General features: G+C 32.0%; 1 protein-coding gene across 1 annotated transcript in view; it reads right to left on the reverse strand.

Moving 5' to 3' along the window:
• The window catches only part of LOC134688340 (uncharacterized), a 207,478-nt gene that overhangs the window by 132,379 nt on the left and 58,608 nt on the right, over window positions 1–16,491 (reverse strand). Inside the window, exons 31-40 of the mRNA XM_063548958.1 lie at window positions 13,401–13,505; window positions 12,659–12,750; window positions 11,854–12,039; window positions 11,522–11,596; window positions 9,527–9,635; window positions 8,220–8,339; window positions 5,927–6,005; window positions 4,759–4,876; window positions 3,922–3,968; window positions 3,208–3,319 (exon numbers count right to left, since the gene is read on the reverse strand). Of these exons, the coding sequence (XP_063405028.1) occupies window positions 3,208–3,319; window positions 3,922–3,968; window positions 4,759–4,876; window positions 5,927–6,005; window positions 8,220–8,339; window positions 9,527–9,635; window positions 11,522–11,596; window positions 11,854–12,039; window positions 12,659–12,750; window positions 13,401–13,505 (1,043 nt within the window). The remainder of the gene's footprint in view (window positions 1–3,207; window positions 3,320–3,921; window positions 3,969–4,758; window positions 4,877–5,926; window positions 6,006–8,219; window positions 8,340–9,526; window positions 9,636–11,521; window positions 11,597–11,853; window positions 12,040–12,658; window positions 12,751–13,400; window positions 13,506–16,491) is intronic.

Raw genomic sequence — 16,491 nt, forward strand, 5'->3', positions numbered from 1 at the left:
CCCTTTCCATTCATATTTTTATAGTTAACCTGTTATTTGGTGGCTTTATTGATATTATTTGCAACTTACAAACAACTGGTTATACTATATACAGTTGAAATTTGTTTAATATACTGCACCTGTATTTGATCAATTTGTTAAATCCTCAAGTGTCAAAACGTTCATTAAGGTCGTCAGAGTCATCTATTGGTTGTTATGCAGTCCCATATAACAAAAAGAAAACTTTTTCAGATAGAAGCTTTAGTACTATTGGGCCAAAATTGTGGAATGAACTAGGTACAAATGTAAGAAACTCTGAATCTTTGGATATTTTTAAATGTCGGTTGAAAACATTGTACTTCCAAAATTATTTTGAACTTTTCTGACTTTTTTCTTGTGTATCACAGTATAAATTTTCAATTTTTGGTATTGTACATACATATTGTATTTTTGTTTAGTATTTTTGTATTTTATATGTCATTTATGTACAACGCCATTGAATACATATTGTATATGTAGAAATAGGCGTTTAATTAAGTTTTCATGTTTCATGTTTCATGTTTCTGTAAATTAACTAATTTTTACAACTCTTTTGAGAAAACAAATTATGCAAAATTAAATTGCCTAATATGTGAAGGTTGCATTTTCCACAATAGAGGAGAGTGCAAAAAACAAATTTCTGTTATAAATCTCTGTTAAGTCTTCTAGAAATAACTTAATATGATTAAAAGTATGCGTGAAAATAAGATGTTTTACATTTTTACTCATGAAAAGACACAACTACATCTTTAGATGTTAACTTATAAAGACCCTGTATATTTAAGTTTGTATGAAGTTCAATGTATTAGATGTCTTCTTCCTAAAATTTACCAATATCTTTTTTCATTAATTTTAACATTGATAGTGACTCACCTTTATGTCTGCTATTGGTGCCCACAAGCAAAGGAACAACCCATAAGAAAGTATCAATGCTATACACAAGTTAGTCAGGATTTTTGCTTTATCTGATTTGATTCGACTGAAATAAAACCAAACATTTTCTTCAACTCCTCTTTTTGTAGACAATGGCCATGTATACAGTAATGTTGTAAATAATATGACAGATTTTGTAAACTGATCTTTGTTGAAGTGATTTAGGAATTGTTATAGATTCATGAGGCTGACCCTTTTGTCCATTTTTTCCAAAGAGAGGTATAATTTTTTTAAATTCTAATCAAAACTTAAAAAAGAAAATGTACTATGCAATTATTCTGTAATATTTTGAATTCAATTGTCCATTAAACATTGAGCCTTACTTGAGAAAATCTTAATATCTCGAATGGCATAACTGCTCACAAATTTGTAGCCTTTTTCTTTTCTTTTAGTTTATTGAAGATTTGGCAAAGGAAATTTATACTAAATGGTTTTGTTTTACTCAAATGTTTAAAGCAACACAGTAATTCAAAATCAAATCAAACACAATTTGCCTGCTTCATAGATATGCCAGGCAGACCAGGATTGTTTGGTGGCATTTGCCTTTTATGAAAATTTGTCTGTTTGATAGATGTGCCAGGCAATTAGAAAGAAATGGTTTGATTGTTTGGTGGCATTTGCCTTTTATGAAAATTTGTCTGTTTGATAGATGTGCCAGGCAAGTAGAAAGAAAAGGTTTAATTGTTTGGTGGTATTTGTCTTATATGAAGGTTTGACTGTTTCATTGATGTCACAGTCAGATCCAATTTGATTGTTTGATATTATTTCAACAATGGCCTTTTGATAAGGTATAATTAACTGTATCAAAAAATGTTTGTACTTTCAGATAACTTACCCCCAATTTTTGAAGTATACCACAAGAGTAATTATCAAAAACAGGATGGATATACCACAACCAATAGCCGATATATAACTCAATGTTTTTTCATGTTCAGTCACCTGAAAAATAAATAAGTTTCTGTTTGATGTAAATAAAATAAAAACCTAGATGTGTCAAAGTGACACAAATGGTACTGTCCCAAAAAGTTGTGAAAAATCTGCAATTTCAATGTAAGCACATGTGGACACAAACATGATGGTAGTCTCATGTATCAAAAATCAGCTCAAATCTGGAGGTGTACAGAAAAAAAATCTGTATAATTGTGATTTTCAATAATTTTCTCAAAGTCCAAAGCCTGTAATTTCGGCAAATATTAGTGAAGCGGAACTTGATCTGTAACTCATCATTGTTAACTCATATCTCATATCTGAATTGCGTTTAGAAAAACTCTGTATAATAGTTTGTTATGGAATGACGGAATGACAGTATGACGGTATGATCGAATTACAGAATTTCAGAAGGATGGACAAGGGTAAAACTATATGGCATCGACAACTTCATTGTGGGCCATAAAGATAAGCAATGATTGTGATTAAATAAATTAATTGATTAATTTAGATTTAAAGCAGTAAAAGAGTAATTTCCATTGAAAAAACACACAAAATGATGAGGTAGCAAATTTACAAAATGAAATTGTTGAGAGCCCTTCCTTCCAAAAATTAAAAAATTATAGGTAAAACTGGATAGGCTGTTCGTTTTAAAAACATAATCCTTTATATAAACAATCTTACTGTATATTTAATAATGTTTGTCTTTGTATGTAAGATCTGAAAACATTCCATAATAGCTTGTGATTAGATGACTATATATGTTTCAAATTTAAATAGTTAGAACATAGTTTCAAAGATCATCTTCAGAAATATAATACAGTTTACCTGATGGTGTTTTAGATAGTCTTTGGAAAAAATATTTTGAAGGTAAAGCTTTGATTTCCTATAATGTCATATAACATGATCCCTTAAGATATGTTTTTTTTATATCTTTCACACTGCTACAATACAAACAAACCTCAGGACGCTAAGTGAAAACTCTGATTTATTTAGCTGTTATTAGCAACAAAATTTGTCTGAATGATCTCCCCTTATTAATAAAATATTTTTCAAGTATTTGTGAAAAAATGATATAATAAATACTAGTTTATCAAATCACATATATAAAGGGAAAATAACACCTTAATAAGTATTTCAAAAACAGGAAGTTGACAAGTGATTGATGTGAAAACAATATTTAGCATGCTAGCAAGAATTATATTTTTATTGATATTATGAGAGTTTGCTGCTCAAGCTCTTGAGTTTTTGTCAGACATTCAGGATCCTTTGATTTTATCAATGTAGTGCCTTAATGAAAATGGTATCAATGTTAAATATATGAGAAACCTTTGTGCCCATTGGACTCATCAACAAAGCAAAATTTGTGGTGTGATCATATTCACAAGTTGCTAGATCATCTGAGGCTTTAGTCAATCTAGATCCTACAGTCGACCAGGCTCTAAAAAAAGGAAAAAGAAGATATAAAATAATGTTCGCGCTTACATGAACAAATATGTTTTATTGTTTAAACAAATATATATAAATAAAGAAAACTTGGTATGATTAACAGAAGGGGAAAAAAAAAAAAATAAACAATGTTAATTAAATAGCAAGAACATAGTTTTATACCAGAGACTAAATGACATAAAAGTTAACAACTATAGGTCAATGTACCACCTTCAACATTGAGCAAAACACATACTGCATAGTCAGATATCAATGGCCACAAAATAAAAATAAAAATTCAAGTGAGAAAACTAACAGCCTGATATAGCACATATTGATGTAAACACAAATAGAGTTATGTGATTTGATGGAGTGTATCCATTACTGTGGATTCATTATTATTTGTTGGATACCAATTTTCATGGGTTTTGTGGGTACAGGTGAACCATGAATTCAAATGTGCAACGATTATCATATTTTCAATAGGCTTTGTATACACAGATTGGCAAAACCACGAAATCAAATATCCACGAATATTCAAGTTTTCAGTAATCTACGAAAATTGATACCAACAAAAATAATTGAATCCACAGTAAATCAGCTATATTTACTTACTGTAAATTAAAATCCCAGAATCCACATACAGGTTTAGTTAATCCAGTCTGAAAGTAAAATAGCATGTATGACATACCAAACATCATTTAAAAGTCCAAGCCAATATCATCTATAGTCAAACCTGTATCTAGAGACCATCATAGGGACCAGAGAAAATTGCCTTTAAAAAAATGAAAACATCAAGTTCTAAATTTGATGCTTCCTAAGCGCTGTTCTGAATTTACCTTCATCAGGAACACTCAAAGCTTTTAAACATGTATTAGATTTGACTGTACGTGAACAGACATTTGAATTCTGAACATGCTAGACCAATTGCAAACTTTTTTAATTAAAAAAAGTGACCAAAGGCATATATTATGTGTTGTGATATACAGGCTCTCAGTACATGTATATACATATAAATGAAATGGCCCATTCTACCTGTTATTCATCTTGAAATTTTTTGAAAGATTTTCAACAATGTAACTTTAGAGTTAAAATAATCACTAGGAACAAGACCTGTCCACTTAAACCATACTCTGATGTTCTTATTCATCTGCAATATGATTGATTGATTGTTGGTGTTTTAATGCCACTTTTGGGCTATTTCTTTGAGGCCATTTTTTATTGGTGGAATGCCCAGAGAAAACCACAGATCTATGTTAGGAAAGCTGACAATCCTTATGCAGTCCAGTGCATCTGCATAAGCAGGTTCGAACTCAAACCCTCAGTGCTGACTGGCTAGTAATTACAGTAGTAGAACTGCCTAGACAACTTTACCACTGAGGCCTCTTCTATGATAGGAAATAGCTACTACCTGTTATATGATGATCATTTATTCATATACAACTAACTTACAGTCAAATACTCAAATTGTATTACTAGAGGTGGATTTATATATGGTAAAGGAGGAGATATAGAAAAGTCCACTACATCAGAATTCACTTCTATACTGCCTTCAATGTCTTGTACATCTCTGAAAAAAGAAATCATAGAATTTATAAATTTATAGTGCACTGAATTATCGGAACAAAAACTATTTTTCAGAAGGTTTTAGTTAATTGTAATTATAGATAATCGTTGATTATCTCAACGAGATTGATTTTCTCGCTTGAGCTGGTACAGCGAAAGTGAGAAAAGCAATCGAGTTGAGATGACCAATGATAATCTGTTTATCGCTATTTTACCTATGATGACTTGTCAATTTCAATGTCAATTTCGTTAGCAACGCCACGTGACCTCCTTAGTTTCTAGCGATAATTTTTCCATCTCAAGCGAGAAGCATGATATAAAAATTATCACAAAAAAAAGATCAAAGGAAAAATGCACAAAATAGCGATAAAAGCATTTTATATCTCCATATATTTTCTATGTTTATTCTATGGTACTCTGCTCTTCAATTCAGCAATCAGCCACTTGCTTGAAATTGCAACATCTCTTTTTTCTCCTCACATTGACTTTTGTTTACAGATTTTTGCAATACGTTAATTAGAGGCACAATAAGGATATTGAACTATTTGGAACCAAATGATGGTCATTCATTGGGAATTTTCCATACATGTACATGTTCCTTAAATGTTTGTTGATGAAAATTAGATTATTAAGAAGGTTTTATTTAGAACTATGTGCCATCAAATTGATTTGCAATAAAATCATCAGGTTACTCCAATCAGCATCAGATTAATTTCAAAAGCATTATACTCAGTAGGTTCTGAGAAAAAATGAAATAACACTTCATAAATTTTAAGCACCCGGAAATGTTTTTTTTAACAAACAGAAAATGACAGATAGAATTAAAATTAACTGGGAAGATCCAAATATATTGCATCAGCTAGTCATGTTTTTCATCTGATCACAGGGTTATTTTAAAAAAAAAAGTCTATTTATATTATGTCATTTCCAAGTTGGAAACAAATTGATATTTTAGCTTCAATTGCTAGATGGACACAAAGTGATCATGCCTGATCAAGCCAAATAACATAGTACATGTATACCCTTATATGAACTGACTAGTAGTTGTGTATACCTGTTTTTTAACAAATAAGTAGGGAAAAGATCTGATATGTTTCTGTAATAAGCAGTTCCAAATCCAAATGGTTGATTGCCTAAAAAAAATAATATGTAGATTTCAGTTTCAAAATTCGTTTGAACTAATATTTATTTATAGAGCTGTCTGCCATTATATATAGACAAGGAAGATTCAAATTGCTGATTCACCATTTAATAATTACATTAGATGTAAGTTTCATTATGATACGTTATTCTGATTGGCTAACTGCACATCACATGTTTTTCCGTAAACAATTGCATTAGACAATAAAATTTATCATGCATGATGACACAAGGTACCACAATAAAGTGCACAGGTGAACTAAATAAAACTGGATAAAAATCGTGTTTTCATGATCCTAGCTAAAAAATCTAATTATACAATGTAAGTATTGAATGCTTCTTTTTGTAACTTTATAGGGTTGTCAAAGCGTTGACCGTGCATACATTTTTAGAATGAAGCGCTTCTGCGCTTCATACAAAATGTACTTTGGTTGAATTTCCATTATTAAGGGAGTATGACGTCTCTGGGTGTGGGATTTTTTTTGCTGCATTAGCGACCCATTGTTGGCCTTTGGCTATTGTCTGCTCTTTGGTCGGGTTGTTGTCTCTTTGACAAATTCATCATTTCCATTATTTTCTTATTTGAATCAAAATATTTTGGTGACAAATATGATACAGCTCAATTCATCATATGATATATCACAAAGATGGTTAATGACTCTGTAAAAATTGATTGTTGGATTATTGTTAAGGGACCGGTCAAAATTTCTTGATGCATGGGACCGGTGCAAACTGTAATGGGACAAGCACTTTTTGCAGTGTATACAGGAATGGGACTCAATGTTTTTTCATTATTGGCAAGCATGGGACATGAACTTTTTGAAACAATGTCTGTATATGAAAAAAAATCTCCATTTCATATGCTTTAGAAGTTTCAATAAAAAGAAATGTGGTGTATAAACCAGCCATACTTTTAAGAAAATTGACAAAATGTGTGATTTCCATGTACTTTGTATACAAATTATCTCGCTTGGATTGAAACAGAAATTTTGAAAATGGCCAAGCAATTAAAATTGCTACTTCAACTATAATTAAACAAAATGAATTGTTTTAATGTTTCTGTTTTATTTTGTACATGTAGACCATAATTCCTTAAATAAAACAAAAATCTAACATGCTCAGAAATGATGTTCAGTGATGACCCCCTGAACTACCTTAATCATAAATGTTATTATCATGATTATGCAAATTCAACAGACATTGTAGAATGAAAACTCTTTTTTTTATAATACATACTGGCTGTAGAAAAAGAATGTTTGTGGAAATTTAACAAATACAGTAGCATACTACCAAAAGAAATGATTGGAATATTCATTCAAAGGTCACAACAAATCTGGAACCCACACCCAACAAGCTCTGAATAGCCCAGATATAAATATATAATCACTCAAGCTGCATATATGTTGAGATAGTAAATTTTACTTTTTTCCACTTTTAAAAAAAATGTTTAAAATACAATATTGTTGTAAGTGGAAGTTGGAGATGTTCACTTCATTAATTTTGATGCTATTTTCACATTCCTCTCGTTTTAAATTTGAAAATTTAACTGTCTCGATATGTTCACTTCTTCTGGTATGACTATTCAAATAATGGGGATTGTTTTATAGAAGCAGAAAAAAAATTCATATTTTTGTAATTTATTTTTTTGGGAAAATTTACCTACCCACTGATAATTTAGAATAGTTAGATTCTAAATTAAGCTGCAATTTTTTTGAAAAAATGTATTCTACCATACACTTCATACATGTTAATTGTTTAATATTGCATGTATCATTTATTATAATCAGACAATAACATATTGTCATCTGTTTGGGCTCCTGTGTAGGCAATAACATATGCTTATGTATTGTTTTGTTTACTTTATAATAGCAAAATAGATACAGTTCACACATAGTAGCATTATTTTTCAGCTATCCAAATAGATTGTAGCATGAAATGTATCCACAACTTTGATCATGTTTTTTGTGCTTTAACATGGGACACACACTTTTTTACTAGGTAAAGTGCATTGGACAAGCATATTTTTATTCTGCCAGTAGCCATGGGATCAAGAGAATTATTTCAGACAATTTTCTTTTTGCACCGGTCCCATGCATCAAGAAATTTTGACCGGTCCCTAACAATCAAAATATCCTCAACCAACAAATAACACTGGTAACCAATAAATTGTACAGTCTAAGTGACCCATTATGGCTTATCTAACATACCTGTCAATGATGACTGTTGTAATTTGATTGTTGTTTTGGTTTTAGTTATCCATGACGGCTGTAATTGAGTTCTATCAGGAAAAGTTATATCTTCATTCTGTATCTTCCCAACCTCTACAACTACAATAGATAAATATATATTAAGGTTGTCAATAAACAAGAATATGTCCACAGTACATGGATGCCCCACTCGCACTTCCATTTTCTATGTTTAGTGGAGCGTGAAATTGGGATAAATTCTTTAATTTGGCATTAAAATTAGAATGATCTTATCAAAGGGAACATGTATACTAAGTTTCAAGTTGATTGGACTTCAACTTCATCAAAAACTACCTTGACCAAAAACTTTAACCTGAAGCGGGACAGAGGGACAAACGAACAGATGAACGGACATACAGACCAGAAAACATAATGCTCCTCTACTATCGTAGGTGGGGCATAAAAACTAGCTTATTTTGTGTATACTGGTTTATAGCTAGGGTAATTTGTATCAACAATATTACTGTCAGCATTTCTAGCATTCATAAAAAGCAGTTTTAATTATATCTTTTTGGCAAGAATAGGTTTCCAAAACTATGTCATATTCATAGGCCTGTGAGTGACTTATTTTTTTTGTTATAAATAAATGGCTTGTTTGCTCCCGGTGTAACATTTATCTGTAGGAAAAATTGATTTGACAAAGAATTTCCTTCAACAGATTGATAGGAAAAACAATAAAATATTTGTATACAAGCTTTAAGGTTTATGACCCTTCTATTCCGTAGCCATATGAATTACCAAATTTTCAAATTGCAATAGTATCAAAACAGCAAAGACAATAGAGATGAGCCATTTCGTACATATAATGAAGGGAAACTTTTTGCATAGCATTATTATTTATTCATTTATGGTAGAAATGCAAAGATTTGAATTCAGAGATTTTCTTTATAAAATTTCAAACTACATTACTAACTTGTTTGTCCATGATGTGTTAGCTTTCATTGTTAACAAAAAGTCCTTAATAAACTTAACATTCCAAAAACACCTCCCGCTGAGTTACTAAAGTCGAGCCCACCCCAGAAAGTGTACTTGAATTGGTCCATTTTTATCTTTGTTTTAACCAATATAAAAATTTATAAACTTGTTTTTTTTTAATCATTGCTAGCACTGCATGCAAAAACCACTATCTATCAAGCACCAAATTGTCAAATATGGGTGTATAAAGGGAAAGGCTGTGAATTTTCTATGAAATTTTCTTATGTTTTGTATTGAATCAACACAACGGTACATATTATCCTTAAGAAGGGAATCACATACAATAATCTCACCTATATTTTCCTTCTGTATAATTGTTATGAACTCCTGATCTTGACTTTGTGAATAAGCATCATTATAATTTTGAACAGCTTTTAGCAATGTGGTTACATCAGTGGTCTGCTATTAATGGATAAACATCTTACAATAGTAAATATTATTACATTGGTTGTAATGAAATATCCTAATTTCCAAGTGAAATAAAAAGATTTTATTTCACAGGTGAAATAAATCTGATAACTTCACTCCTCTGACATCATGCAACAAAGGGTACTGTCACGACATTGTTTGTGACATTACATCAAAATTCAACATTGAAGGATAGAGGTCAGGGCCAACTACCATGTTATGCAAAGAATCTTCATCAAGTTCTGTGCCAAATATCAATAGCCTATATCAAAGGATAAAAAAAGTTTCATTGAAGGCAAGCAATTTAAAAAAAAATCATGTACTTGAACCGTGAGTTGAAAGGTTAAAGTCACAAAAAGAAGTAATCATCAATATAAAACCATACCTGTCAACCTCTGAAAATGAAAAGTCAGGTCATGACCTGCATTGAGAAAAAAAATCTCAGGTCATAACGCGTACAACATTTTGTGGGCTCAATTGAAGAACAAAAATATGTTTAAGAAATAATTCATGGGGGCTTGAATATATCGTTATTTAACCACGGGTTGGCCCTTTATGACAAATATTTTACCCTGAGCGATAGCTAGGGGTAAAATATCGGCATAAAGGGACAACCCGTGGTAAAATCTAGATATATTCAAGCCCCCATGAATTATTTCGATTCTAATAGGACAAATACGGCAATTGTTTTGAATCGAATCGCTCTAGGTGGAGCCCATTATTTGCCGTTCTCATAAATTAACGCACTTTTAGATTGGCGTAAAAGAACGGAACAAACAGAAAAAGTGACATGCTGAAACTATTCACAAAACTTATTTAGATAGATTTGGATGAATTTTAATGATAATTATCTTATATGTCTTCTATGTATAAAAAAATGGGCTTATACCACATTTTAGCATCGTTTGTTGACGTTTCCTTGTTGTGATGATTTTCGGTATCAGAAGCGTGTATTTTCCCGTAAAATGCTTAAATTATAACGTCATCATTCTATGACGTCGGGTACTTCATTCATAAAAAAAACCATATGACGTGGGAGTACGATCGGAACAGCCAATGCAATATATTCATATTTTACCACGGGTGTGTACTCAAAGCGTTTGAAGGACGTCATGTTAGAATTACATATAATTTATATAGTCAATATGTATATGAAACAGTTAGAACATGTATACAAGTTTATTTCAGACTATTGTTATATTCCATAGTAGCAGACTTGGCATTCTTTAAAAGAACCGCACTTGGTTTCAGTTCATAGCAATGCAAATGTGTATTCATTTTACTAGAAAGAAGAGTACACAGTGTATCCTTATTAAGATCAGCCCTAAACTCTGTAGCTATTTTCTTTACTAAAGAAAATGCCCTCTCACTGTCTGCATTGCTGTTTGGCAAAACCAGTAATGTTTTAGCAAGTTTTGACAAAACAAAAAATCTTGGCTTGTTAAGAAAAATGTCATGCAACTTGGACATTTCTCCCCAAAATGTACCAATGTCAGTTACAGGGGAAGTGCAAAGTGGAAGTTCATCTAATGGGGTCAACTGATAGTCACTGAACTCATCTTGTAGCTTGTTGAAAATATCGTTACGTAGCTCAGGTAAACAGTCCTACATTTTGACTTTTGGTTACATTGAAAAAGACCGATAAAACCGAAAGTCGTATTACTTCTAAATACCGGAAACAATTCCGGTCAGAAATCCGGGTGAAACGGGTAATGTTAGAAATTCCCGGGACCCGCCGGGTAAAGACAAAACTCCCGGGTGAGAGGTGAAAATAACGGGTGTCACCCGCAAAAAACGGGTGAGTTGACAGGTATGATAAAACTATACTGAGTCAATGTTTTTTTATGAAAATAATTAAAAATGGTCTTAAAAAATAATACCTGTTTGGTTTTTAATTGATTCCAATCTTCCTTCTTTTCATCATATAAGATATTATTCGCAGCTTCCACAAAATCCTACCAAAAACAAATAACAATTTAGAGCTACAACAAGTTCATAAAAACAAGATTAATAGTTCAGAGCTCCAACAAAGTCCTAAAATCAAGATTAAAAATTCAGAGCTAGACAATAAAGTTATACTAAAAAGATTAACAATTCAGACCTAAAACAAAGTCAAGAAAAAGATAAACAATATTCGAATAAACTCAAAAAGAAGAACAAGATGATTGGAATACAGTGTTTTAACATGATTAGCCACATTAAGTTTTGTTACCTCTAACTGGTCAGAAGACACTGTCTCCACCCTTTCTTTAGCATGATCGGACACACCAAGTAAGGTATTTGATGCTGCAGTTAGATCACCAGACGTCAATTGAATGTCTCTTTGGGTCAGGTTTGTTAACTTCTTTAAAATGTCATCAACAACTTCTCTTTCTGCACCCTCAGTCAACCTGTCAGTCTGTTTATCAATAGAAAAACATGAGACCCAAACAGGTGTAGTGAAAAACTAGTGAGAACATTTAAGTCAAATAATATACTAAGGACATAAGTTGTAAACATTAAAAATTGTTGTGGAAAAATAGCAAATCACACAGACACAACTTATTTACTTTAATTAGCAAAAAAAAAGGACGACGGATGACGGACACCGGATGACGCCGGACCCTGGACGCCGCACGCCAAGTAATGAGAAAAGCTCACTTGACCCTTCAGGTCAGGTGAGCTAAAAATCATAATAAGACCATCTTGTCTTGCTGATCATTTTTGCTTTTTCAAGTTATATCTTTCTTTTAAAAATAATAACAAAAACATTAAAAATGTGTTGAAATTTTCATTAAATTGCAATAACTCCAACAAGTATTCAATTTCTCTATCTTCCCAGGGGCGGATCCAGCCATTTTAAAAAGGGGGGTTCCCAACCCAGGACAAAGGGGGGTTCCAACTATATGTCCCCATTCACATGCATTGATTGTCCAAAAAAAAGGGGTGTTCCAATCCCCAGAGCGCTCCCCCTGGATCCGCCACTGCTTCTAAATGTATATTCACAAAGAACATTTGTTAAAAAGTGAAATTCTAACCTCTTCAACAAGGGAAACTAATTCCGTCAAAACACATGTACTGTAATCAGGTTCTGCCCATACACCATCATTGCACACTCTTGACACATCACCTGACAATTATGAGCCAAAATTAGATCTTAGATTCCAAAAACATTAAACAAAAGATAGTGTACGCTCCCTTTTCTTAAATCTCTAAACATAGCTTTTGTAGCTTTATTTACCCACACTTTTATTCTTGCTATTTTGTCTGTAATAAAAGGATTTGTTTTGGTAGTGAAATTTTTAGAGTGAGATTTCTTTTTTTCGAGTTTCAACTAAAATGCCAATCAAAAGACAAGTTTTTTTAAGGACTTTTACTGGATATATTGTTTATTTGTCGTACTCAATGATCAAGTGTTGCCTTTCTTTAAAGTATGATGTCACTTAACATCTATATTTTACAGGAAGAGTCTTCCTTTTTTGGTTATATGCGAAATGTTAATAGACACAAAATAATTTTCTAATGTAAGTGTTTTGACAATCTGTTGCAATATTTCACTTTAATAGTAATATGTTTGTTCCATATAATATAACATTAATGGCAATGATTGAGTTGGTGAATATCCAAAATGGTCAACCCTGAGTAATGTTTATTACCCTCTGGCTAAATATCTTGTAGAAAACCCTAACCTGGTTAACCATTTTGGATATTCACCTCCTCAGTGGGCTTTAATTATATAATGTAACATGTGTTGTTCTCTTGTAATTACACGTGTTATACCTGTTTGATTTCCCGTACATGGCTTTGTAACAATAATACCGTCAATGGTTTCTTCCCATACTGTTCCAAATCTATCAACATTAACAGGACAAATTCCAAGATTTTCTCAAATGAAAAGAAAATATCAAATTATTGATTAATTCAAAAGTCTATAAAGTTTTTACAGCATTTTTCTTAAAGAAATCTAAAAGCTCTTAAGAGCCTGTGTGGCTCAAATACAAGTAGGTCTATGTGTATTTTTCACAAAAAGACTGCTTATAATTTTGACCAAGAGAATTTTGTGTAAATCTCATCTTGCTGACTATTTCTGCAGTTTAAAGTTTGTCTCCATCTATAACATTTTTCAAGATGAAAGGCAACAAGAATGTGTCCAAAGTAAATGGATGCCCCACTCCTATTAGCATTCACTATGTTTAAACTCTAATTTGGCATTCAAATTACATGAATTAGAAAGATCATATCAAAAGGAACATGTGTACTAAGCTTCAAGTTGATTGGACTTCAACTTTATTAAAAACTACCTTGTCCAAAAACTTTAACCTGAAGCGGGACAAACGGATGGACGGACGAGCAAAACGAATGGGTGCAAAGAACAGAAAACATAATGCCCCTCTACTATTGTAGGTGGGCATAAAATGGAAAGATGGTAAAACTTGACATTTATTGACAATAACTGTTTAGAAATGGCCTCACAGTTTTGACAAAAAAATAGTAGAGCTCAACATTCCTAACATCATTTTGGGCCTGGTAAGCTTAAAATGGTAACCAGATGCTCCGCAGGGCTCAGCTTTATACGACCGCAGAGGTTGAACCGGACAGTTGGGGCAAGTATGGACACAACATTCAAGCTGGATACAGCTCTAAATTTGGATTGTGATTAAATAGTTGACACAGCATAGGTTTCTGACACAGAATGAATGTGGTCTAATGAACTTAAAATTTTGCCTTTGAGCAATTCACTATGCTGTTGAATATTAATCCTCTCAAAAAAATGGTTGAAGAAATTTCTTTTTATTTATGAAATTTCAAATGAGAAAAATTGAATTCCCCTCCCCCCCCCCCAATTTTTTTTCCACATCCCCCTATCATTTATTCCAAAACTAATCACAATTCAAATTTCTAATGGAGTTTGCAACAATAATTACTCATTTAAATACATCATAAAATATTAAAATGTAAAAATGTGCTTGTTATCACTGAATGGTAAAGATTGTCTTAATTTATCAGTTGGAAGTAAAAGTGAATATACATTGTATATTGTATAAAACAATGATTTTAGTTGATTCAACTACCTATTCTTGACAAAGAAAGATAACTCCAATCAGATATTTCTTGCTATTGCGCAATTGGAAATTTCTTGTTATTGCTGAGTACTGTGCAATTGAAAATTTCTTGCTATTGCACAATACTTAATATAATAATTTAGATCCTGATTTGGACCAACTTGAAAACTGGGCCCATAATCAAAAATACAAGTACATGTTTGGATTCAGCATATCAAAGAACCCCAAGAATTCAATTTTTGTTAAAATCAAACTAAGTTTAATTTTGGACCCTTTGGACTTTAATGTAGACCAATTTGAAAACAGGACCAAAAATCAAGAATCTACATACACAGTTAGATTCGGCATATCAAAGAACCCCAATTATTCAATTTTAGATGAAATCAAACAAAGTTTAATTTTGGACCCTGTGGGCCCCTTTTTCCTAAACTGTTAGGACCAAAACTCCAAAAATCAATATTAACCTTCATTTTATGGTCATAAGACTTGTGTTTAAATTTCATAGATTTCTGTTTACTTATACTAAAGTTATGGTACAAAACCAAAAAAAAATGCTTATTTGGACCCCTTTTTGGCTCCTAATTCCTAAACTGTAAGGACCAAAACTCCCAAAATCAATACCAATCTTCCTTTTGTGGTCATACACCTTCTGATTAAATTTCATAGATTTCCATTCAATAATACTAAAGTTATGGTGCAAAAAAGTTGATTCAACTACTATTCTATACAAAGAAAGATAACTCCAATTGATTTCTATTTACTTAAAAACCAAGAAAAATGCTTATTTGGACCCCTTTTTTGCCCCTAATTTCTAAACTGTTAGAACCAAAACTCCCAAAATCAATCCCAACCTTCCTTTTGTGGTTATAAACCTTGTGTCAAAATTTCATAGATTTCTATATACTTAAACTAAAGTTACTGTGTGAAAAAAAAGAATATGTTTATTTGGGCCCTTTTTGGCCCCTAATTCCTAAAATGTTGGGATCAAAACTCCCAAAATCAATCTCAACCTTCCTTTTGTGGTCATAAACCTTGTGTTAAAATTTCATAGATTTCTATTCTCTTTTACTAAAGTTAGAGTGCGAAAACTAAAAGTATTCGGACGACTACGACGACGACGACGCAGACGACGACGCCAACGTGATAGCAATATACGACGAAAATTTTTCAAATTTTGCAGTCCTATGAAAATTATCATTCAAGGGGAATAAATGGTCCCTCTTACCTTCCTCTAAATACAGTGTTATATTAGACCTAATTGTTGGTCCATCTTACCTCCCTCTACATACAGTGTTATATAAGCCCAAACTTTTGGTCCCTGTTACCTCCCTCTTCATACACTGTTAAATTAGACCTAACTTTTGGTCCATCTTACCTCCCTGTACAAACAGTGTTATAATAGACCTAATTGTTGGCCCCTTTTACCTCCCTCTAAATAAAGTGTAATATTAGACCTAACTTTTGGTTCATCTTACCTACCTCTACATATACACTGTTAAATTAGACCTAATTTTTGGTCCCTCTTATCTCCCTCTATAAACAGTGTTATAATAGACCTAACTTTTGGTCTCTCTTATCTCCCTCTACAAACAGTGTTTTATTAGACCTTTCTTATGGTCTATCTTACCTCCATTTACATTCACTGTTATATTCGACCTAACTTTTGGTCCCTCTTACCTCCCTCTACAAACACTGTAATATTAGACCTAACTTTTGGTTCATCTTACCTACCTCTACATATACACTGTTAAATTAGACCTAATTTTTGGTCCCTCTTACCTCCCTCTATAAACAGTGTTATAATAGAC

The sequence above is a fragment of the Mytilus trossulus genome, chromosome 10, assembly GCF_036588685.1.
Source record: "Mytilus trossulus isolate FHL-02 chromosome 10, PNRI_Mtr1.1.1.hap1, whole genome shotgun sequence".
In the NCBI taxonomy this organism is placed as follows: domain Eukaryota; kingdom Metazoa; phylum Mollusca; class Bivalvia; order Mytilida; family Mytilidae; genus Mytilus; species Mytilus trossulus.